Source organism: Larus michahellis, chromosome 11 (genome assembly GCF_964199755.1).
Source record: "Larus michahellis chromosome 11, bLarMic1.1, whole genome shotgun sequence".
Classification (NCBI taxonomy): Eukaryota; Metazoa; Chordata; class Aves; order Charadriiformes; family Laridae; genus Larus; species Larus michahellis.
The window spans coordinates 1525185-1550253 of record NC_133906.1 but is presented as its reverse complement, the minus strand read 5'-3'; the positions used below and the strand labels follow the sequence as shown (position 1 = coordinate 1550253).

At 54.3% G+C, this 25069-nt stretch overlaps 1 protein-coding gene across 5 annotated transcripts in view; it reads right to left on the bottom strand.

The window, feature by feature from the left end:
- LOC141749921 (protocadherin alpha-C2-like) overlaps positions 1-24773 on the bottom strand; it is a 175749-nt gene extending 150976 nt beyond the window's left edge. For 2 of the 5 annotated variants that reach the window (XM_074604211.1, XM_074604215.1), the window contains exon 1: positions 11059-13612. In XM_074604211.1, the coding sequence (XP_074460312.1) occupies positions 11059-13542 (2484 nt within the window). In that variant the 5' untranslated portion in view covers positions 13543-13612. Of the gene's footprint in view, positions 1-940; positions 3740-11058; positions 13613-22091 lie in introns of those variants that run through there. The other 3 variants (XM_074604224.1, XM_074604221.1, XM_074604218.1) reach the window with 3 other exon arrangements.
- Between the last annotated feature and the right edge of the window lie 296 nt (positions 24774-25069).

The following is a 25069-nucleotide window of genomic DNA, read 5'->3' as shown; positions in this document are numbered from 1 at the left end:
CCAAATGTTGATGAGCACAGCACTGCAATGGATAATATCTAACGTATGGGACAATTTGGGGTTTTTTTTTGAAAAGAAGGTTTCCAGGGCTTCCATAAGGCTGACAATGTTGATGCAAATACTGAAAGACTCTCAAAAGAGCCCTGCGTACATCATATCCTGTCACTTCTCCACACAGGAACGGCAATCTATAACATGGATTGGGGCAGCAGGAAAAGAAAATTCCCCTTTCTGACACCTACCTTGGGTCACACTCCCCTCCCTGAACACTTTATTCTAGAATGTAAAGTAACACCACAGGTGGAAAAAGAACATAGGAAAAGTCCACAACGCCATCCCTACTTTCTGAAAGACTCTGGTGGGTGAATAAATATCACAAAATCACAGCACGGGGGCAGAAGATCCTGAAGTCCAATGGTCACCCTGAGTCACAAACTTGAAAAGCACAATCAAAGAAGAGGAGGACAGAGTATTCGACGAGAAACCACAGCTGCAACCAGCACAGTCTTCAGACAGCAATGGTGTCTGATAAGTGCAATAAAGCACTAAATACAGCCAGGGGGACCGTCACCACCACAGCCTGAGACTCTTGCACTCCTTCAGCAAGCTCGGGTGGAAATGCTACACACCAGCAAGCCGATGACATTGCACCTCTCGTCGCAATCACACTCACACCGGCAACAGTAAATCTCAGCTGCATCGGTAAAAGCTAGTGGGTGCTGCAATACAGTTAATTTTCCCCAAAAAAGCAAAAGCCGAAGGGGCTGAGGCAAGGACGCGAAGGCAGAGGGTCCCATTCACAGGTCCCATTCACATCCTTAAGCACCCGACAACCACCCACCGCCCCCGCGGGATGCGGCCACCTCCCAACAGCGACTGCCCAGGGGACGGGACGGGAGGGTTAGAAGGGGCGAGAGGTGAGAAAGGGAGGGCCACTGACCGTGTCCAGGAGAGCGGGCGCCTCCGGATGCGTCTCCTTCGCCGCGGGCACGGGCGGCGGCGGCGGCGGCGGGAAGTTGGGGCTGAAAACCATCAGGTCGCTCTTGCCCGCGCCGTCCGCCACGCACAGGCTCCGGCTCTGCCGCTGCGAGTACGACCAGCTCCCCACTTCGCTGGCGCACACCAGCGTCGCCGCACCGGGCCCCGACAGCACGGCCGCCCGCGGCGCCCACCGCGACGCCACGTACAGCACCACCGCCAGCAGGAACAGGCTCGACACCGCGCAGATCGCCACCACCAGCCACACGTTCGTCGCCGCAGACGACGACACCGACGCGCCGCCCTCCGCCGGACGCAGCCCTACCCCCGACAACGACGACGACGACGACGAGCCCGCGGCCGCCAGCGCCGCCTCGCCGCCCTCCACCAGCGACACGCTCAGCGTGGCCGTGGCCGAGAGCGACGGCTCCCCGTGGTCACGCACCACGATCACCAGCCGCTGCCGCGGGCCGTCCGCCTCCTCCAGCGCCCGCGCCGTGCTCACCTCGCCGCTGTACAGCCCCACGCGGAACGGGCCCTTCCCCCGCGGCTCCCACAGCTCGTAGCGCAGCCACGCGTTGTAGCCCGAGTCCGCGTCCACCGCCCGGATCTTCGCCACCACCTGCCCCGCCGGCGTCCCCCACGACGCCCACGCCCACGCCCACACCGACCCCGACCCCGGCACCGACGCCGCCTCCGACGACGACCCGGACCACGCGCCGCCGCCCGACGCCGGCAGCAGCGCCGGCGCGTTGTCGTTCTCGTCCACCACGAAGACCTGCACCGTGGCGTTGCCGCACAGCGACGGCTCCCCCGCGTCCACCGCACGCACCTCGAACTGCAGCACCTGCACCTCCTCGTAGTCCAACGGCCGCAGCGCCCACAGCCGCCCGCTCTCCGCGTCCACCGACACGTAGCTCGACGCCGACCGCCACCCCCCGCCCGACGATGCGCCCCCGACACCCCCCTCCCACACCGAGTAGCTCACGCGCCCGTTGCCCGCCTCGTCCGGGTCCCGCGCCCACACGCGCGCCAGCTCCGCGCCCGCCGCGTTGTTCTCCCGCGCCAGCACCGTGTACACCGCCTGCGCGAACGCCGGCGCGTTGTCGTTCACGTCCGACACCGGTACACGCACCCCGCGACTGGCGCGCAGCGGCGGCGACCCGCCGTCCTCCGCACGCACCTCCACCTCGTACTCCGACACCCGCTCCCGGTCCAGCGCCTCCCGCAGCACCAGCGAGTACGACCCCGCGAACGTCGACACCAGACCGAACGGCGACGCCGGCCACACCGCGCACCGCACGCGCCCGTTCGACCCCGAGTCCCGGTCCGACACGCTCAGCAGCGCCACCACCGTCCCCACCGCCGCGTCCTCCGACACCGGCACCGACAGCGACGTCACCCACACCTCCGGCGCGTTGTCGTTCACGTCCAACACCTCCAGCTCCACGCTGCAATGGCCCGATAGCGGGGACGTCCCCTTATCTTTCGCCTTAACGTGTAGGTCGTAGAAAGTAACTGTCTCAAAGTCCAGGGCGCCCCTCAGTCTGATCTCCCCACTGTTCGCATCGATGCTGAATACATCTGAGGCCGAGGCAGGAACAATAGTATCAATTTCATAAAGCACTTCCCCATATATTCCCAAGTCTGGATCCGTGGCGTTCACACGCACCACCAGCGTCCCCTCTGCAGCGCTCTCCGGCAGCTGCACTTTATACACAGACTGGTTGAACTGGGGCGCGTTGTCATTCACGTCCAGCACCGAGATCAAGAGCTCCATCGTGCCCGTCAGCGGCGGACGGCCACCGTCACTCGCCGTCAACACCAAACGGTGCATAGGCAAAGTCTCGCGGTCCAGCGGTTTCGTGAGTACCAGGAACACAGATTTCCTTATTTCATCAGAGGATTTAACATCGAGTGTAAAGTGCTCGCTGGGGCTGAGTGTATAGGAGAGCTGCGCGTTCTCTCCGATATCTGCATCCGACGCGCCCTCCAGCGGAAACCGGGACCCCGGCAGCGTAGTGAATTCCGCGATGCTGAGGTTTTTGCGGGCGGCGGGGAAGAGCGGAGCGTTATCGTTGATGTCGGTCACCTCCAGCTCCACGTGGAAGACGCGCAGCGGCCGATCCACCAGCACCTCCAGGCGCAGGGCGCACGGCGCGCTCTTCCCGCACAGCTCCTCCCGGTCCAGACGCGAGCTCACCACCAGCGCCCCGCTCGCCCCGCTCACCTCCACGCTCGCACGACGGCCCTGCGACACCAGACGCAGGCGCCGCGACTCCGCATCGCCCGCCTCCAGGCCCAGGTCCTGCGACAGACGACCCACCACCGTCCCGGCCTTGGCTTCCTCCGGCACCGAGTACCGCACCTGACCAGCGACCAGCGACCACGCCGCCTGCACCACCACCACCACCCGCAACACGGAACACCAACTCACGCCCATCGCCGCTGCCCAAGCAGCCGCCGCCGCCCGCACGGGCCCCGCACGGCTCCCCGCCGCCGCCCGGACGCACCGGCTCTCCTCACCGCCCCGCGCCGCCCCCCCGCGCTCACAGCCGGGCTCTCCGCCGCACCGGGGCGGAGCCGCCTCAACGCTCCCACGCTGTTTCTGAGCCTGCAGCGACACCGTGTGCTGCTCCGACCTCTCACACTCTCCCCGCCACCGACCGTGTCCCCGGACCCAGGCTCTTAATACCCTCTCTCGTCTCTTCCTTCTGCTCTTTTTCTTCTTTCCCTCTTTCTCCCTTTCCTCCCTCCCCCCTCCATTTTCCTTGTTGTTTGCTTACATAGATACCTTTCTCTCCTTTTTTCTTCCTTTCTCCTTTCCGTTCTTCCTTCAATTATCTCTTATTCTTCGTTTCTCTCTTTCTTCCTTTGCAAGTCATCCTTGTCCCCCTTCTTTTGCTACTTTCTTCTCTTTCACCCTTCTTCCTTCTCTTTCTTCCTTCTCCTTTTCGGTCTTGCCTTGCTGTATTCTATCCTTGCCTCCCCCTTCTCTTTCGTTTCCAGTCTTGTCTCTTCACACCCGCTGGCAGCTTCCCAGCCGGCTGCGGCGCCCCGGGGGAGACAATCAAAGACAGTCTCAAAGACCATCAGCACTAATTATGGGACATCGGCGCCTGAGGTCGGTACTTTATCTAAGGTGGAGGCTGTTAGGGACCAACTCCTTTCAGAGCGTAGAGATATTGACGTCGTGCTGGTAATCTCCTTTATCGTCTCCTCTTGCATTTCTTTCTCTTCTTTTTTTTTTTACCTTTCTTTCTTTTTACTTTCCTACACTCCTTCCTTGTCTTCTTCCTCCCGTTCTGCCAGTCTCTTCTTCTTTCTGCCAGTCTCTTTCTCCCTTTTTTCCTACCCTTTCTTCTCCTGCTTCTTCTTTCTTCTCTCTTCTCTTTCCTTCACACTTTCTTTTTCTCTTTCCTTTTTTCCCTGCCCGGCCTCACTTTTGCCTCCTGATCTTTTCTGTTTATACAAAAACAGTCGAGCCGTTCCCTCTTCCTTTCTTTTTCTCCTTAACCAAGATGTTTACTAAAGGTCTGCACCATGCTCGCAATAAAACATGGACATCTCTTCAGGCAAGAGCCCTCTTTCCTTCTCATCACCACTCTTCATCAAGACTTACACAGCGTCTCCAAGTACTAAGGATGCTGAGGTCCTCCACCCCATTCATCGTGTTGAGAGAACATTGGTGCATGCTGGTAATCTCCTCTGTCATCACTTCCTTCTTTCCTGTTTCTTCTTTCTTTCTATCTTTCTTCCTTTCTCTCTATCTTTCTTTTTTTCTCTTTCTTCCCTGCTTGTTTCTTACTTGCACAGATTCTGTCCTTCCCTTCTTTCTTTTGCTCTTCCATCCTCTCTCATCTTTGGTGTTTTTCTTTTTTTGACCTGCCTTCTCCTTGCCTTCCCTTCTCTTCTACCTCCATTCTTCTATCTTCTATGCATTTTTCTGTGATCAAAAAGTTTTTAAAACATATACACCACACTTGCCATTAGCCACAGCCATTCCCTTTGGCTAGAGCTCTCATTCCTCTTCCCTACCACCTTCCATCCTTCAAACAGGGAACAACCTTCCTGCTTTCCTCCAGTCTTTGAACCTGCACCTCCCCTCATCGTCTCAAAGAAGAACACACTCTGCAGCATATCAGCCATCTCAAGGACCCAGCAAATAACAGAGTAAGGTAATCATATGGCAAAGAACAGCTCTGCTACATCACAAAAGAATCCACCACCACACTCTGAAACACAAGCCCAATACCCAGATATTTGGACGCCTGGTAAAAAAGGCTCCTCAGAGTCCACACAACACAGCCAAGTCTCTCCTTTGGAAACTAAAACCCACCACAGACCAGCACCACAATCCTCCACAAAGGCTGAAAAAGCACAGGGCAACCACTGCTCCCAACAGCTCTTCATATACCTCGATTCTTCCAGGCTCTTTTTACCACCTGCACACTCAAAGTCAAGCTCTTCCATTCCCTTTCAGACAGGCATGCACTGCCAGAACAATACATGTCGTGTCCCAGTCTCAGTAAAAAGGGGGGGTCAGTGACTTCAGATTCATAAATTCTCAACAGTGCGGACTAAGATGAGATAAATCTCAAGGTCCATATAGAAACATTTATTAGCTTACAAAATGGTTAGTATAGGTCTTCACAAGTCCATGATAATTGGTTAGGTATATAAAAAATTATGGCAAGTGATGAGGTATGCATTGTGTTACTTAACAACAGGTATAGGACAACTTATGGCAAGCAGTTACTTACCAATTCTAAGAGAAAAGAGAAACTGAGGGATAGAGAAAGGAAAAGATGTAGAAAAAGACAAGAGAGAGAGAGATCACCAGTCCTGGTTCCAGTGTCTTTTTCAGGGAATCTTCCCAGGCATAATCTTCTTCTTTCTTGGAAAAATCTTCCCAGGCACAATCTTCTTTCTTGGGAAGAATCTTCCCAGGCACTATGTTCTTTTGTTTCTTCTTTGTTCCCTCCTAGGGACACTGATTTTCCCCTTTTATGTTTGCTGAATTAGCATGGTCCACCCCCCTTGCTGAGGACAGCCTCGTCTCAGGTTTCTCCCTTCTCCCAGGTGATGTGTAGCATGATTTGGGTGGAGAGACAAGTGCCATAGTCATACATGTTTAGCATGATCTCTATAATCTTCATTAGCATATGCAGGGCTGTGCGTTTTCATATGCATTTCACAGATGATGAAGCAAAGGTCACTCATCGGACACAACGGCCTTGAGAACTGAAAACTAGCAAGCTCACCACAGGAGTGGCAGAACCATCCTGTCTTCACAAGACAGTTCTCCTACACTTTCAGACGCCAGAAGTGTTAGCCTTATCAGATCTTTGAAGGCCAGGCCTGCATTATTTATTTCCTTGTGAGTGTTTGAGGCATTCCATTGAAGGCTTGGAGGGCCTTCTGCCCCTCGGCAGGGAATTTACAGCCCATCCCTTACAACACACCGAGATCCTCAGTACCCAGGAACATTAGTCCCCTCACAATAGCACGCTCAACCCTAACAGCCTAGCAAAAACCACGAGGGCAACACCATGGCATTTTTATTGAGAACATCCCCTTTGACGCCCAACACATCCACTCAAAGAAATGCATTGCAGTCCCACAGAATACCTCTCTTTCATCAGCATGGGACAACTGTCACACAGCCAAACAAAAGCCATCGAGGCGACATCACAACATTTTCACAGAGATCACTTCCTCATCACCCAACCCAACCACTCCGTGAAACACATTAGGGTCCCTCCTCAATCCATCCTTGCTACCACCCGCTCAAATTGTGCCTGGAAGAATCAGGAAAGGAACAAGACCAGGCAGTGGTGCTTTGCTGCTCCAAACCTATAGGCATTACAGCCCAGGTAACATTCAGTCAATTGAACGTGAAGATCACACAACTAAACAGGAACAAGAGTACTCATCCTGTTCAGGAATGAGCAACTTACCTGTAGAATCACTGGTTCATTCATCAAAATAAAAAACATTTTCAGGAAAGGAGAACTGATTTTAAGGGACATTTTTAACTAATACTATGAGAAATCCCTGGGGAAGCCGGACAGAAAAAAAGCCCTCATGTTCTGCAAAAGCCTTGAGAAAGCTGGACAGTGCACAGTGCTCCCTTACACACCTCTGCCACAAGGAAAGTAGAAGGGAGACCCAAAAATTAAGGACATTCTCTAAATGATAACCTCAGCTCATGATAGTGAAAAGGCACCCCTCAAACCGATGACAAACTGCCCAAACGTCTGCAACTTGACAGCTGCCACAATTCCACAGGCTGTGTCTCATCCACCGTTACCAACACATTGACAATCTGAGAGGAAAAAAAAAAAACAAGGTAGGAGTTTTTGGTAATAAGAGGGAAGAAAACCAAAGGATCCCATCCCACTGTATGAAAACACAAGAAGAGAATAACAGAGCATGAGGATATATAGAAATTCTGGAGGCCCTGAGAGGATCACGGGAAGGCAGCACTGTCTGCGGAAGCTTTTCTTGATGTTTTCTAGTGGCATCCTCTATCCCACACCTGGGGAAACGGCATCTCCAGCTAAGCAGATGTACTCCAGTTCCTCCCAATGACACAGACCATGTTCTAACCAGCATCTTCATTTCCCTCAGGCAAGGCTGTTCCCTACTCAAGGTCACACTCCCCATGACGCATGCCTGGCCCTACTACAGCCACTCACAGGATCTCTCCCACAGTACCCAGATACTGCTCCAGCCCAACAACATGCCCCAGCCCTAGACCCCGGTATGAACATGAGCCAGGTCTTTCCACATCCTCACCTTCCCTCACAAATGCCATGAAGAACATATGGACAGCTGCAAAGCCACACAGTGTCTGACAGACTCTACACTGCTGACTGAACCGCACCCTGAACATTTTGTAACTTTCATCAGGCTCCAATGAAAACATCTGAGCTCTGCATTAGAACTTAAAGGTTCTGTGACTACAGCTTGACAGCTCTGAGTCCTGTGTGCACAGATTTTATTCTTTGAGAAAATCACACAAAATACTGAAGAAAACATGCACTCACTATGTCAACTGGGTGGGAGAATTTGTACCAGAGAAAACCAGAGCTGGGCTGCAGTGCAGGATTTGCTGTGTATGTGCACCCACCTGAAGGAGTTGAGCATAACAACAGGACACATCACCTCTATCAAGCCCAACTTTTGGGGAAAGCAGAGAAGAAAACCAAAGGATGTCATTCCACTGCATTGAAATGCCAGGTTTGCCAACATCCTGAATACGGAGATCACTTCTTCCCCTCCCTAGCAAGACCAGAGAGGTAACCAAGGAAGGTTGAGAGAAGGATGGCAGCATGATCCAAATTTCAAAAAGCTTCTGCTTAAACGACAGCATTCCACATCTAAAACAAGCAAGGAAAGGCACGTATGTCAGTTATCTTCACAAGCCCTAATACCACAGAGAACAACAGGGCACAAGGACGTGCAGAACTTATGGAGTTACTGAGAGAACACTGCCCTGTGCACCAGGCCTCTTCTCAAGGTTTTCTATGGGCATCCTCTACCCCAAGCACTGGGAAATGCCATCTCCACAGCTAAACATACATTATCCAGGCCTTCCCCAATGACACAGATGGTGTTCTACCCAGCATCTCCATCCAAAGTCACCTTCCCATTGACGCATACCCAGGCCCTACTCCATGACACTAGGACCATCACTGACACAATACACAGATGTTCCTCCATCACAATAACATGCCCCAGCTCTAAACACCACTCTGAGCATCACCCAGGTCTTGCTCATCACATTCCCATCTCGCTGGCACAAAAACATACAGACAGATGCAAAGGCACTCACTGTCTGGCACACTCTTCCCAGATGCCTGAAGTTCACCCAAAACACTTTCTGCCTTTTCAGCAAGTTCAGGTGCAAACTCTAGAGCTGCACATTACAGTTCTTAAAGTTCCTGTTATTACAGCTGTGACAGCTCAGATCTCAGTCCACACAGATTATATTCTTCAAGAGAACCACACCAAATGCCAAAGCATAAGCGCACTCACAGTATCAACTGGGTGGGAAAATTTGTACCATAGAAAACCAGAGCTGGGCTGCTGTGCAGGGTTGGTTGTGTACTTGCACATACAAGAATGAACCATGTGTGCTAGGACACAGCATCTCTACTGAGGCGACTGTGCAAGTGCACAAGTAGAGGCAGTCGAGAGTACAAAGATTATACCCACCTCATCAGGTGCCCTTAAAAATCCTGGCTGAGGAGGAGCAAGGAGCCATCATGTTAACATCAATGGCTGGAGAAGATTGTGTACATGCCCACCACAGCACAAAGACAGCAGACTGAAGTGCTACACACCCACAATACCTTTCCCAAAACAAGAAGGAAAAGGTCCATCAGACAGTATTCCGCAGTCTACATCTCAGCCCCTCTTACCAACAAATTGCCTACGTCAGACTGACAGCAGCATGAGGAGCCATCTCTGGTGGGAGATATTCAAAACTTCAAAGGACATTGTGGGCATTTCAGTACCACAAACTATCTAAAAATCCACAAGGCCTACAACTCCAGACCCTAGGGAGCCTCGGAAAGGACCCTGCAAAAAAACACAATGTACCCATCCTGCCTCATGCTCTCCTCTAGGCATCCTCCATTCCTCACTCTGGGACATGTGTTCTCAAGACAATTCATCATCTCCCATTCTTGTCTTCTTATGACATACCCATGATCTTCCAAATATCTCCAGTTCCCTCACACAAGTCTTCCCACTAACCAAGGGCACTTTTCAAAATAGGAGGTGTCCAGACCCTACTCAGTGACACTGCCACATTCACCTCCACCACATGCCACAGTGCCCCCTTCCCATCTCAACAGTCAATCTGAGTTTTGCTCACCCTTCCCATCAATGAGACCACCATAAGAAACATTCAGATGGTATGGTATACATGGCGTCCAGCAAACTCTCAGCAGATGACCCTTCACGTTTGGCAATGCTTCAGCAATTTCAAAGGGGAACATTACAGACCTGAGAACAATACTCCTTGTAGAGGTCATGTTGGCACAACTCTAATGGCAACGGGCACTGATTTCATGATGAGAGAAACCAACCCACATGTTGAAGAGAACACCAATCTAGTAGATGATATCTACTGTGTAGCAAATTGGGTTCAGCCAATTTTTTGTGGTTGAAAAGAGAATTGGAAGCAATTGGTAATGGAGTTGCTATAAATGCAAATGATGAAAGAATATGAAAACAGGTCAGTGTATATCAAGACAATAGTCCAGCCAGAAACAAAAGTTCACAACCCGGGTAGGAGAGCGGGAGAAAAAATAGAAAGTTCCCATTTCTAACACCTTGGGTCGTACTCCTCTGACTAAACACTTTCTACTACTAACTTTGGTTACAACATACTTGGAAAAAGAACACAGGAAAATTCCACAATGACTTCCCAATGTTCATAATGACTCCAATGGATCAAAGAACATGGAGAAATCACACCATTGGAACAGAAAATCCATGACAAGTCCCAATTGTGCAAAAGTCTATTACAGACGAGAACGAAAGAAGAGGAGGACAGAGAATAAATCACTTCTAATATCAGCACGGTCAGCAGTCAGCGAAGGCAATAAAACACGAAAGAGTGCCTGGGGGACTGTCACCACCACAGCCTGTGTCTCTTGCACTCCTTCAGCAAGCTCGGGTGGAAATGCCATACCCCAGTAAAGACAGAGCGTCTGCAAACCTGACGTCGTGGAACCTCTCATCGTAATCGGCCGTCATTTTAATCTACAGAAACACAACTCACCCACAACACCGAACCTCAGCTGCGGGCTGTAACTGCTACTGGGTGTGTCAAATCTTTCTTTATCTTTCCCCCGAAACAAGGGGCGGGAAGCTGCGGCAAGGACGCAAAGGGAGGTGCTCTCATGAACAGGTCCCATTCACATTATTAAGCACCCGACAACCACCCACCACCCGCGGGATGAGACCCCCTCCCAACAGCGACTGCCCAGGGGACGGGACAAAAGGGAAAGAAGGGCGAGAAAAGGGAAAGGGGCGAGAGGCGAGAAAGGGAGGGCCACTGACCGTGTCCAGGAGAGCGGGCGCCTCCGGATGCGTCTCCTTCGCCGCGGGCACGGGCGGCGGCGGCGGCGGCGGCGGGAAGTTGGGGCTGAAAACCATCAGGTCGCTCTTGCCCGCGCCGTCCGCCACACACAGGCTCCGGCTCTGCCGCTGCGAGTACGACCAGCTCCCCACTTCGCTGGCGCACACCAGCGTCGCCGCACCGGGCCCCGACAGCACGGCCGCCCGCGGCGCCCACCGCGACGCCACGTACAGCACCACCGCCAGCAGGAACAGGCTCGACACCGCGCAGATCGCCACCACCAGCCACACGTTCGTCGCCGCAGACGACGACACCGACGCGCCGCCCTCCGCCGGACGCAGCCCTACCCCCGACAACGACGACGACGACGACGAGCCCGCGGCCGCCAGCGCCGCCTCGCCGCCCTCCACCAGCGACACGCTCAGCGTGGCCGTGGCCGAGAGCGACGGCTCCCCGTGGTCACGCACCACGATCACCAGCCGCTGCCGCGGGCCGTCCGCCTCCTCCAGCGCCCGCGCCGTGCTCACCTCGCCGCTGTACAGCCCCACGCGGAACGGGCCCTTCCCCCGCGGCTCCCACAGCTCGTAGCGCAGCCACGCGTTGTAGCCCGAGTCCGCGTCCACCGCCCGGATCTTCGCCACCACCTGCCCCGCCGGCGTCCCCCACGACGCCCACGCCCACGCCCACACCGACCCCGACCCCGGCACCGACGCCGCCTCCGACGACGACCCGGACCACGCGCCGCCGCCCGACGCCGGCAGCAGCGCCGGCGCGTTGTCGTTCTCGTCCACCACGAAGACCTGCACCGTGGCGTTGCCGCACAGCGACGGCTCCCCCGCGTCCACCGCACGCACCTCGAACTGCAGCACCTGCACCTCCTCGTAGTCCAACGGCCGCAGCGCCCACAGCCGCCCGCTCTCCGCGTCCACCGACACGTAGCTCGACGCCGACCGCCACCCCCCGCCCGACGACGCGCCCCCGACACCCCCCTCCCACACCGAGTAGCTCACGCGCCCGTTGCCCGCCTCGTCCGGGTCCCGCGCCCACACGCGCGCCAGCTCCGCGCCCGCCGCGTTGTTCTCCCGCGCCAGCACCGTGTACACCGCCTGCGCGAACGCCGGCGCGTTGTCGTTCACGTCCGACACCGGCACACGCACCCCGCGACTGGCGCGCAGCGGCGGCGACCCGCCGTCCTCCGCACGCACCTCCACCTCGTACTCCGACACCCGCTCCCGGTCCAGCGCCTCCCGCAGCACCAGCGAGTACGACCCCGCGAACGTCGACACCAGACCGAACGGCGACGCCGGCCACACCGCGCACCGCACGCGCCCGTTCGACCCCGAGTCCCGGTCCGACACGCTCAGCAGCGCCACCACCGTCCCCACCGCCGCGTCCTCCGACACCGGCACCGACAGCGACGTCACCCACACCTCCGGCGCGTTGTCGTTCACGTCCAACACCTCCAGCTCCACGCTGCAATGGCCCGACAGCGGGGGCGTCCCCTTGTCTCTCGCTTCGATCTCCAGGTCATACGACTGAACGTCTTCAAAATCCAGTTCACCGGCAGTCCGTATTTCCCCGGAATTTCTGTCAATTATGAAAAGGTCCTGAACTTTGGCAGGCATCGTATCGCTAAACGAATAATATAGCTCCTGATTAATTCCCTCATCTTTGTCTGTCGCTGTTAGCTGCAGAAACACAGTTCCCGGGGGAACATTCTCCTGCAGCTGCACTTGATACACTGACTGGTTGAACTGGGGCGCATTGTCGTTGGCGTCCAGCACCAAGATCAAGAGCTCCATCGTGCCCGTCAGCGGCGGACGGCCACCGTCACTCGCCGTCAACACCAAACGGTGCACAGGCAAAGTCTCGCGGTCCAGAGATTTCTTTAATACGAGGACTAGCGACACTTTGTTTTCATTTTTAGATTTCACTTCCAAACCGAAATTGTCGCTGGGGCTGAGTGTATAGGAGAGCTGCGCGTTTGCTCCGATATCTGCATCCGACGCGCCCTCCAGCGGAAACCGGGACCCCGGCACGGTGGTTAATTCAGCCATGCTGAGGTTTTTACGGGCGGCGGGGAAGAGCGGGGCGTTGTCGTTGATGTCGGTCACCTCCAGCTCCACGTGGAAGACGCGCAGCGGCCGATCCACCAGCACCTCCAGGCGCAGGGCGCACGGCGCGCTCTTCCCGCACAGCTCCTCCCGGTCCAGACGCGAGCTCACCACCAGCGCCCCGCTCGCCCCGCTCACCTCCACGCTCGCACGACGGCCCTGCGACACCAGACGCAGGCGCCGCGACTCCGCTTCGCCCGCCTCCAGGCCCAGGTCCTGCGACAGACGACCCACCACCGTCCCGGCCTTGGCTTCCTCCGGCACCGAGTACCGCACCTGACCAGCGACCAGCGACCACGCCGCCTGCACCACCACCACCACCCGCAACACGGAACACCAACTCACGACCATCGCCGCTGCCCAAGCAGCCGCCGCCGCCCGCACGGGCCCCGCACGGCTCCCCGCCGCCGCCCGGACGCACCGGCTCTCCTCACCGCCCCGCGCCGCCCCCCCGCGCTCACAGCCGGGCTCTCCGCCGCATCGGGGCGGAGCCGCCTCAACGCTCCCACGCCGTTTCTGAGCCTGCAGCGACACCGTGTGCTGCTCCGACGCTTCGCACGCTCCACACCGCCGACCGTGTCCCCGGACACGGGTTGTCACCTCCTCTCCTGTGTCTTCCTCTTACCCTTTCTTTTTCTTCTTCCTCCCTTCCTCTCTTTCTTTCCTTTCCCATGCTTGCTTGCTGTTTACTTCCTTAGGTTCCTTTATTCCGTTCTTCCTCTTTCTGCCTTCCTTTCTCATTCCTACGTTTTTATAGTCGTTTTCTACTTTAGTGTCTTTCCTATTTTCTCTCTCTGTTTTCTTCTCTTTCCTTCTCTTTCATCTCTCTTTTCTTCCTTCTTCGTTTCGTTCTTACCCTTCCGTTCCCTGGTCTTTACACCCCTTTCCCTTCTCTTTCCGTCCTTCTCTCGTCTTCACCCCCGCTGACAGCTACCCAGATGCCTCCAGCACAGCGGCGGAGACCATCAAAGACGGAGCCATCAGACGGGGCGCTAATTACGGAACATCAGTGCTGGAGGTCGGTACTCTAACCAAGGCGGAGGCTGTTAGGAACGAACCTTTTTTCTCCTTCATGATTTCTTTCCTTCTTTCCTTCTCATCTTCCTTCCCTTATTATTTCCTTGCTTCATTTATTCCGTCCTTTTTCTGTCTTTTTTTTCCATCTACCTTCTTTCCTTATGTCTTGCATTTCTGCCTTCTTGCCTTCTTTCTCTCCCTCACCACCTTTCTGTGTACAGTGATAGCATCCGTGCATGCTAGTAAACTCGCTTATCTTCCTTTCTTCATCCGCTTTCTCTCAATTGCTTGCTTCGAACTTTCTTTCTCTCTATTGCTTTTCTTTCTCTCTATTGTTCCCTCCTTCTTTCTCTTCTGTATTCCCTTATTCCTTCTCTTCTTTTTCCCGTCATGGACCTCCCCTTATTTTCTTCCCTTTCCCAGTATATTTTCTATGTGACTACATCACAACTGCCGCCATGGATCACAGCACATGGCCTCAGGCGAGAGCTCTTTCCTCTTCCTCACCACTTTTCATCAAGCCTTACACAGCGTCCCTGAGTACCAAGGATGCCAAGGTTCTCAGTTCCATTAACCATGCCTACATAACATTGCTGCATGCTAGTAATACATTTGGTCCCTCCCTCCCTCTTTCCTTCTTTCCTTCCTTCCTCCCTTTCTCCCTCCCTTCCTTTTTCTTCCTCCTTTCTTTCTCCCTTGCTTCCTTTTTGCCTTGCATAGATTTCTTCCCTTCCTGCTTCCTTTCTCCTTCTTTCCTTCTTCCTTTCTCTTTCTTCCTCTCTTCTGTGTTCTTTTTCTATTTTCTCTCTCCTCCTTCTTGTCTTTCTCTTCCTTTTTCTTTTCTTCTCTGTCCTCTCCTTATCTTGCTTCCCGTTCTCTTCTGCGTCCATCCTTCTCTCTTCTTTTCCCCCTTTAACAAAATATTTTCCACATCACTACATCACACTTTCTCTGAAGCATAGAAATGCCCTTGACAAGAGTTATTCCCCTACCCTTCCGCCTTCCATGCCTCCACATGGGGAACAAGCTTCCCACTTTGCTATGGTCTATGCAATAGAGACAGATGTCTCCTGCACGTCCCCATTTCTTCTAAAGGAAGACAACAACCTTCAGCCTCCAGTCCACTCAACCACCCACCAAATAACACAGCAAGGCAATCATATGGCAAAGAACAGCTCTGCTACACCACAACAGAACCCACCACCCTCGGAAACACAAGCCCCACGTACTTGGACATCCGCACAAATAGGTTTCAATGAGCATAAACAACTTAAGGGAGTCTTTCCTTCAGGCACTCAAACCCATCACAGACCAGCAAGAAAATCCTCCAAGATGGTATCTCAGGGAAGAGCTGTTCCTCTGGCCTCATTTTCCACCTGCACGTTGAATGGCAAGCTCTTGCTGTCTCGTTCAGGCAGGCATGCACTGCCAGAACACAACAAGATCCTCAGTACCCAGGGACATTAGTCCCCAAGAATACCGGTCCCTCATCACCATGAAACACAGCCAGACAAAAGCCACCAAGGTAACACCATGACATTTTCACTGAGAACATTCCCACAACACCCGACACATCCACCCAGAGAAATGCACTGCGATCCCTCCTCCCTCCATGCTTGCTGCCGTCTGCTCACACTGTGCCTGCAAGTGGAAGGAAAGGAACAAGGGCAGGCAGTGGTGCTTTGCTGCTCCAAGCCTACAGACTTTAAAATCCAGGCAATATTTTATCCACCCAAGATAAAGATAACACCACTGAACAGGAATAAAAGTACACCTGTCTCTCAAACGCACCTCCTTAAGGTATCATTGACTTACCTGGCTGCTTCTTCAGAATAACAAGCATCTTCAAGACAGGAGAATTGGTTCTAAGGGACATTTCCTTTAATATTATCAGAGACTTCCTGGGGACCGGAACAGAAAAAAATCGGTTCTGCAGAAGCCTTGAAATCACTGGACAGTGTGTAGTGCTCCCTTATGCACTTCCGTCACAGAGGAAGTAGAAGGGACACCTGAAAGCTAAGGACATTCTCTCAACTTCAACCTCAGCTCAAGAGAATTGAAAAGCCGTTCCCCACACTGATGCCAAACGGCACAAAGCTCTACAAGCAGGCAGCTGCAAAATTCTGCCGTCTGCATCTCATCCACTGTTACCAACACATTGCCAATGTGAGAGAAGAAAAACTAAAAGGGTGGGAATTTTGGCTGAGAGTAGCTAACCAAAGGAATCCATTCCACTGGTTTGAAACACAAGGCTTGCCAACATCTTGAATAGAGACAGCACTTCACCTGCCTAGCAAGGCAGAGAGATGAGCAGGGAGATGAACAAGGAGAGCTTTACAGAGGACAAAGTGATCCAAATTTCAAAACCCACCTATTTGACTAACAACATATTCAGGAGCAAATGATTAAAGAAACCTATGGCAGATGTCTTCACATCACATAGAAATCCAAGGGAGGACAAAAGGGTGTGGGGACGTGCAGAACTTCTGGAGGACCTGAGAGGATACTGAGCAAATATGGCTCCACATCAGGCCTCTTCTCAAGGTTTTCTATGGGCATCTTCTATGACACGCCATGGGAAATGAGATCTCCAGCTCAGCGGACGTTCTCCACTCCTTCCACAATGACACAGACCATTACACAGACACCCAGCATCTCCATTTCCATCAGGCAAGACTCTTCCCCACTCAAAGTCATCCTCCCAGGGACACATGCCCAGGCACAACTCTGGGCCACTAGGAGCATCACTGACACAATACCCAGACATTGCTCCACCACAATAACATGCCCCAGCTCTCAACACCACTCTGAGCATCACCCAGGCCTTCGCATATGCTCACCTTCCCTCATCATCGGCACAAAGAACATATGCACAGATGCCAAGGCACTCACTCTCTGGCAGACGCTTTCCAGATACCTGAGCTTCACCTGAAATACTTTCTGCCTTTTCAGCATTTTCAGGTGCAAACTCTACAGAGCTGCACATTACTGTTCATAAAGATTCTGTGATTAGAGCTGTGAAAGAGCTGTGACAGCTCAGATCCCAGTCCGCACAGATTATATTCTTCAAGAGAACCACACCAAACACCAATGCGGAAGCTCACTCAGAATAGCAACAGGGTGGGAAAATTTGTACCATAGAAAAGCAGAGCTGGGCTGCTCTGCAGGGTTATGCAGGAATGCACACGCATCAGAATGAGCCAAGAGTAATAGGACACACCATCTCTTCTGAGGCCACCCGTGCAAGTGCACAAGTAGGGAAATCAGGAGCACAAAGATTATACTCATCCCTTCATGCCCCTTTACAAATCCTGCCTTAGGAGGAGAAAGGAATCGTCATGGCAACATCAATGGCTGTGGAAGATTCTGTTGATGCCCATCACAACACCAGAACAGCAGACTGCAGTACTACAAACCCACTACACTTTTTCACAATACAAGAGGGAAAAGAAAAGCTCCATCAGACTGTATCCAGCAGTCTCCATATCACTCCCTCTCACCACACATCACCTATGTCAGGCCGACAGCAGCACAAAGGACTTTCTCTGGTGGGAGATATTCATAACATCAAAAGACATTGTGGGCATTTCAATACCACATTTTATCTCAAGATCACAAAGGCCTCCAACTCCAGACCCTTGGAGCCTCAGAAAGGATCCTGAAAAAAAACACTCTGTGCCCACCATGCATCATGCTTTCCTCTAGTCACCCTCCTATTCATCACTCTGGGACAGGTCTTCTCAAGGCAAGGACATCATCTCCCATTCTTGTCTTCTTATGACATGCCTCATCATTTTTCACAAGGTTTTACATAGCATTTCTGTGATAGAATACGAGGGCTGGGTTGCTGTGCAGAGTTTGGTGTACACCTGCACATATCAGAACGAGATTGTATTGACAAGAGGATAGACCATCATTGGTGATGCCACCTGTGCAAGTGACTAAGTATAAGGTTAAGTCACAGGCCCAAAGGTCACACCCTCCTCCTTACCTTCTCGTGTGCTTATGACATGGCCCATGGTTTTCTCAAGGATTTCCAGTTCTCTCACACAAGGCTTCCCACTGCTCAAGGTTACTTTCACATCACAAAATGACTGGGCCCTATTCTGTGACACTGACACATTCGCCTCTGCCACATGCCACAGTTCCCTTTCCCACCTCAACGCTCAAGCTGACTCTTCATACCCTCATTGGAATATCAATGAGAGCACCAGAAAAAACATACAGATGGAATCACAAGCTCTCTGCAGAGGACCCTTCATGTCTGGCAATGCTTCAGCAATTTCAGAGGAAAATGTAACATGACTTTTGTAGAGAACATGTCAGGACAACTCTAATGGAAATGGGCATTGATTTCACACTGAGAGAGACCAACCCTCTTGTTGACAAGAACACCAATCCAGCAGACGATATCTACTGTGTAGCACAATTGGGTTGAGAGGGGTTTTGTTGTTGAAAAGAGAATTTCCAGGCAATTTTTAAGGGTGTTGCTACTAATGCAAATAATGAAAGAATATGAGAACAGGTCAGTGCACATCAAGCCACCAGTCCAGCCAGGAATGCAAGTTCACAGGACATTGTGGGCGTGTCAGTACCGCACGCTATCTCAAGACACAGAAGGGCTCCAACTTCAGACACCCTGGGAGCCTTTGAGAAGATCCTGGGCAGGAAGATTCTGTGCCCTTCCTGCCTCATGCACCCCTCTAGGCATCCTCCATTCCCCATTCTGGGATGTGTGTTCTCAAGACAAATAGATCATCTCCCACTATTGCCTTATGACATGGACCATGGTCTTCCCAAGGATTTCCAGTTCCTTCACACAAGTCTTCCCACTGTTCAAGGTCACCCTTCACAACAAAAGATGGACACGCCCTACTCCCACATTTACCTCTGAAACATGACACAGTTTCCTTTCTCACCTCAGGGCTCACTCCAGCTTTTGCAGACCCTTCCCAGCAATGAGACCACCATAAAAAAACATATGGATGGTGGTCTCATTTAGACCACGTCCAGCAGACTCTCTAATTTGTCTAAAGGTGATATCAGAACAGCTCTAAATGACAATGGCATTCACAGAATCATGGAACTGTCTAGGTTGGAAGGGACCTTTCAGATCATCGAGTCCAACCATTAACCTAACACTCACAAAAACCATCATGAAACCATATCTCTAAGCACTACAGCTACCCATCTTTCAAATACTCCCAGGGATGATGATTCCACCACTTCCCTGGGCAGCCTGTTCCAATGCTTAATAACCCTTTCAGTCTAAACATTTTTCTTAATACCTAATCTAAACCTACCCTGGCACAACTTGAGGCCGTCTCCTCTTGTCCTATCACCTGTTACTTAGGAGAAGAGACTGAGCTCCCCCTCGCTACAGGTCATTGTAGAGAGCAAAAGGTCTTCCCTCAGCCTCCTTTTCTCCAGGATAAACAACCCCACTCCCTCAGCCACACCTCCTAAGACTTGATCTCCAGACCCCTCACAACCTTCATTGCCCTTCTCTGGACACGATCCAGCACCTCAATGTCTTTCTTGTTGTGAGGGGCCCAAAACTGGACACAGCACTCGAGGTGGGGCCTTACCAGTGCCGAGTACAGAGGGACGATCACTTCCATAGCCCTCCTGACATTATTCCCAATGCCGGCCAGGATGCTCTTGGCCTTCTTGGCCACCTGGGAACACTGCTGGCTCACATTCAGCCAGCAGTCAACCAACACCCCCAGGTCCTTTTCTGCCAGGCAGCTCTCCAGCCACTCTGCCCCAAGCCTCTAGTGCTGCATGGGGTTGGTGTAATCCAAGAACAGGACACGGCACTTGCCCTTCTTCAACCTCATGCCATGGGCCTCAGCCCATCAATCCAGCCTGTCCACATCCCTCTGCAGAGCCTTTCTACACTCAAGCAGGTCCACGCTCCCGCCCAACTTGGTGTTGGCTGCAAACTTACTGAGGGTGCCCTCGATCCCCTCGTCCAGATCATTCATAAAGATATAAAGAGAACAGGCCACAGTACCAAGCCCTGCGGAACACCACTCGTGACCCACTGACAACTGGATTTAACTCCGTTCACCACCACTCTCTGCGCCCGGCCCTCCAGCCACTTTTTTACCCAGCGCAGAGTACTCCCGTCCAAGCCATGGGCAGACAGTTTCTCCAGCAGAATGCTGTGGGAAACCCTATCAAAGGCTTTACATAAGTCAAGATAAACAACATCCACAGCCTTTCCCTCATCCACCAAGCGGGTCACTTTGTCACAGAAGGAGATCAGGTTTGCCAAACAGGACCTGCCTTTCATGAACCCATGCTGACTGGGCCTGATCACATGGTTGTCCTCCATGTGCCACATAATGGCACTCAGGGTGATCTGTTCCATGACCTTCCCAGGCAACAAGGTCAGACTGACAGGCCTGTACTTCCCCAGATCCTCCTTCCAGCCCTTCTTGTGGATCGGCATCATTCATTTCATGCTATGACAGAACAAACCAAACATTGACAAGCACCCCAACTCAACAGATTCTATTGATTCTGTAGGAGACTTTGGGGTTTGGGGTTTTGTTATCAGGGGATTTGTTTGTTGGTTGGTAGGGCTTTTGTGTTAAAAAGAGGGTTTATTGGTCTCTTGTGACGGTGTGGCTGCAGATACAAATCCTGAAAAACATCATAAAAGCCAGCGTACATCATGCCACTTCTCTGGCCAGGAGCACGAGTCCACAAACATTCCCATCAGTGAGAGCACCATAAAAAACCTAGAGATGGTATCATATACACTGTGTTCAACAGACTCGCTGTAGTTGATGACACTTCATGTTTTGCAATGCTTCAGCTATACCAGATGGAAATGTTACACACCTGGGAGCTCTGTTACACATCTGAAATGTTACACAGCTATTTGTAGAGATGGTGTCAGGATAGCTCTGGCAATGGGCATAGATTTCCTTCTGTGAGAGAACAACCCAAATGTTGATGAGCACAGCACTGCAATGGATAATATCTAACGTATGGGACAATTTGGGGTTTTTTTGGAAAAGAAGGTTTCCAGGGCTTCCATAAGGCTGACAATGTTGATGCAAATATTGAAAGACTCTCAAAAGAGCCCTGCGTACATCATATCCTGTCACTTCTCCACACAGGAACGACAATCTATAACATGGATTGGGGCAGCAGGAAAAGAAAATTCCCCTTTCTGACACCTACCTTGGGTCACACTCCCCTCCCTGAACACTTTATTCTAGAATGTAAAGTAATAACATAGGTGGAAAAAGAACAGAGGAGAAGTCCACAACGCCATCCCTACTTTCTGAAAGACTCTAGTGGGTGAATAAAAATCACAAAATCACAGCACGGGGGCAGAAGATCCTGAAGTCCAATGGTCACCCTGAGTCACAAACTTGAAAAGCACAATCAAAGAAGAGGAGGACAGAGTATTCGACGAGAAACCACAGCTGCAACCAGCACAGTCATCAGACAGCAACGGTAATAAGGCACTAAATACAGCCAGGGGGACCGTCACCACCACAGCCTGAAACTCTTGCACTCCTTCAGCAAGCTCGGGTGGAAATGCTACACACCAGCAAGCCGATGGCATTGCACCTCTCGTCGCAATCACACTCACACCGGCAACATTAAATCTCAGCTGCATCGGTAAAAGCTAGTGGGTGCTGCAATACACTTAACTTTTCCCCAGAAAGCAAGAGCCGAAGGGGCTGTGGCAAGGACGCGAAGGCAGATGGTCCCATTAACAGGTCCCATTCACATCCTTAAGCACCCGACAACCACCCACCGCCCCCGCGGGATGAGACCACCCTCCCAACAGCGACTGCCCAGGGGACGGGACAGGAGGGTTAGAAGGGGCGAGAGGCGAGAAAGGGAGGGCCACTGACCGTGTCCAGGAGAGCGGGCGGCTCCGGCTGCGTCTCCTTCACCGCGGGGACGGGCGGCGCCGGCGCCGGCGGGAAGTTGGGGCTGAAAACCATCAGGTCGCTCTTGCCCGCGCCGTCTGCCACGCACAGGCTCCGGCTCTGCCGCTGCGAGTACGACCAGCTCCCCACTTCGCTGGCGCACACCAGCGTCGCCGCACCGGGCCCCGACAGCACGGCCGCCCGCGGCGCCCACCGCGACGCCACGTACAGCACCACCGCCAGCAGGAACAGGCTCGACACCGCGCAGATCGCCACCACCAGCCACACGTTCGTCGCCGCAGACGACGACACCGACGCGCCGCCCTCCGCCGGACGCAGCCCTACCCCCGACAACGACGACGACGACGACGAGCCCGCGGCCGCCAGCGCCGCCTCGCCGCCCTCCACCAGCGACACGCTCAGCGTGGCCGTGGCCGAGAGCGACGGCTCCCCGTGGTCACGCACCACGATCACCAGCCGCTGCCGCGGGCCGTCCGCCTCCTCCAGCGCCCGCGCCGTGCTCACCTCGCCGCTGTACAGCCCCACGCGGAACGGGCCCTTCCCCCGCGGCTCCCACAGCTCGTAGCGCAGCCACGCGTTGTAGCCCGAGTCCGCGTCCACCGCCCGGATCTTCGCCACCACCTGCCCCGCCGGCGTCCCCCACGACGCCCACGCCCACGCCCACACCGACCCCGACCCCGGCACCGACGCCGCCTCCGACGACGACCCGGACCACGCGCCGCCGCCCGACGCCGGCAGCAGCGCCGGCGCGTTGTCGTTCTCGTCCACCACGAAGACCTGCACCGTGGCGTTGCCGCACAGCGACGGCTCCCCCGCGTCCACCGCACGCACCTCGAACTGCAGCACCTGCACCTCCTCGTAGTCCAACGGCCGCAGCGCCCACAGCCGCCCGCTCTCCGCGTCCACCGACACGTAGCTCGACGCCGACCGCCACCCCCCGCCCGACGATGCGCCCCCGACACCGCCCTCCCACACCGAGTAGCTCACGCGCCCGTTGCCCGCCTCGTCCGGGTCCCGCGCCCACACACGCGCCAGCTCCGCGCCCGCCGCGTTGTTCTCCCGCGCCAGCACCGTGTACACCGCCTGCGCGAACGCCGGCGCGTTGTCGTTCACGTCCGACACCGGCACACGCACCCCGCGACTGGCGCGCAGCGGCGGCGACCCGCCGTCCTCCGCACGCACCTCCACCTCGTACTCCGACACCCGCTCCCGGTCCAGCGCCTCCCGCAGCACCAGCGAGTACGACCCCGCGAACGTCGACACCAGACCGAACGGCGACGCCGGCCACACCGCGCACCGCACGCGCCCGTTCGACCCCGAGTCCCGGTCCGACACGCTCAGCAGCGCCACCACCGTCCCCACCGCCGCGTCCTCCGACACCGGCACCGACAGCGACGTCACCCACACCTCCGGCGCGTTGTCGTTCACGTCCAACACCTGCACGAACACCTTGCAGTGACCCGACAGCGGGGGCGTCCCCTTATCTTTAGCCTTAACGTGCAGGTCGTAGAATTCAACTGTCTCAAAGTCCAGGGCACCCCTCAGTCTGATCTCCCCGCTATCGGCATCGATGTTGAATACATCTGAGGCCGAGGCAGGAACAACAGTATCAATTTCATAAAGCGCTTCCCCATATATTCCCAAGTCCGGATCTGTGACGTTCACACGCACCACCAGCGTCCCCTCTAAGGCGTCTTCTGCCAAAACTACTTTGTACACCGACTGGTTGAACTGGGGCGCGTTGTCATTCACGTCCAGCACCGAGATCAAGAGCTCCATCATGCCCGTCAGCGACGGACGGCCACCGTCACTCGCCGTCAACACCAAACGGTGCATAGGCAAAGTCTCGCGGTCCAGCGCTTGCGTCAGAACCAGAAACAGGGATTTACTGCGCGAGATACTGTTTTCTTCTTCTATTTTAAAATACTCGCTGCGGCTGAGTGTATAGGAGAGCTGCGCGTTCGCTCCGATATCTGCATCCGACGCGCCCTCCAGCGGAAACCGGGACCCCGGCAACGACGATTCCGCCATGCTGAGGTTTTTGCGGGCGGCGGGGAAGAGCGGGGCGTTGTCGTTGATGTCGGTCACCTCCAGCTCCACGTGGAAGACGCGCAGCGGCCGCTCCACCAGCACCTCCAGGCGCAGGGCGCACGGCGCGCTCTTCCCGCACAGCTCCTCCCGGTCCAGACGCGAGCTCACCACCAGCGCCCCGCTCGCCCCGCTCACCTCCACGCTCGCACGACGGCCCTGCGACACCAGACGCAGGCGCCGCGACTCCGCATCGCCCGCCTCCAGGCCCAGGTCCTGCGACAGACGACCCACCACCGTCCCGGCCTTGGCTTCCTCCGGCACCGAGTACCGCACCTGACCAGCGACCAGCGCCCACGCCGCCTGCACCACCACCACCACCCGCAACACGGAACACCAACTCACGACCATCGCCGCTGCCCAAGCAGCCGCCGCCGCCCGCACGGGCCCCGCACGGCTCCCCGCCGCCGCCCGGACGCACCAGCTCTCCTCACCGCCCCGCGCCGCCCCCCCGCGCTCACAGCCGGGCTCTCCGCCGCACCGGGGCGGAGCCGCCTCAACGCTCCCACGCCGTTTCTGAGCCTGCAGCGACACCGTGTGCTGCTCCGACGCCTCACACGCTCCACACTACTAACGGACGCGGGCTCGTCATCTCCTCTCTCGTCTCTTCCTTCCCTTCTCCTCTTTCTTTTTCTTCGTTTTTTTTTCTTGCTTTATCGCTCTTTCCTTCTCCCTCTTACTTTCTTATCTTCTTTTCCTTTTTTCGCCTTCTTTTTTCCTTCAGTTATCTCTTTTCGTTCGTTTCCATTCTTCCTCATTTATTTCGTTTTTCCTTTTCTCTGTTCTTTTTTCTCTTCCTTCTCTTCCTTCTCTACCTTGTTCTTTTCATTATTCCTCTGCCGTGCCCTAGT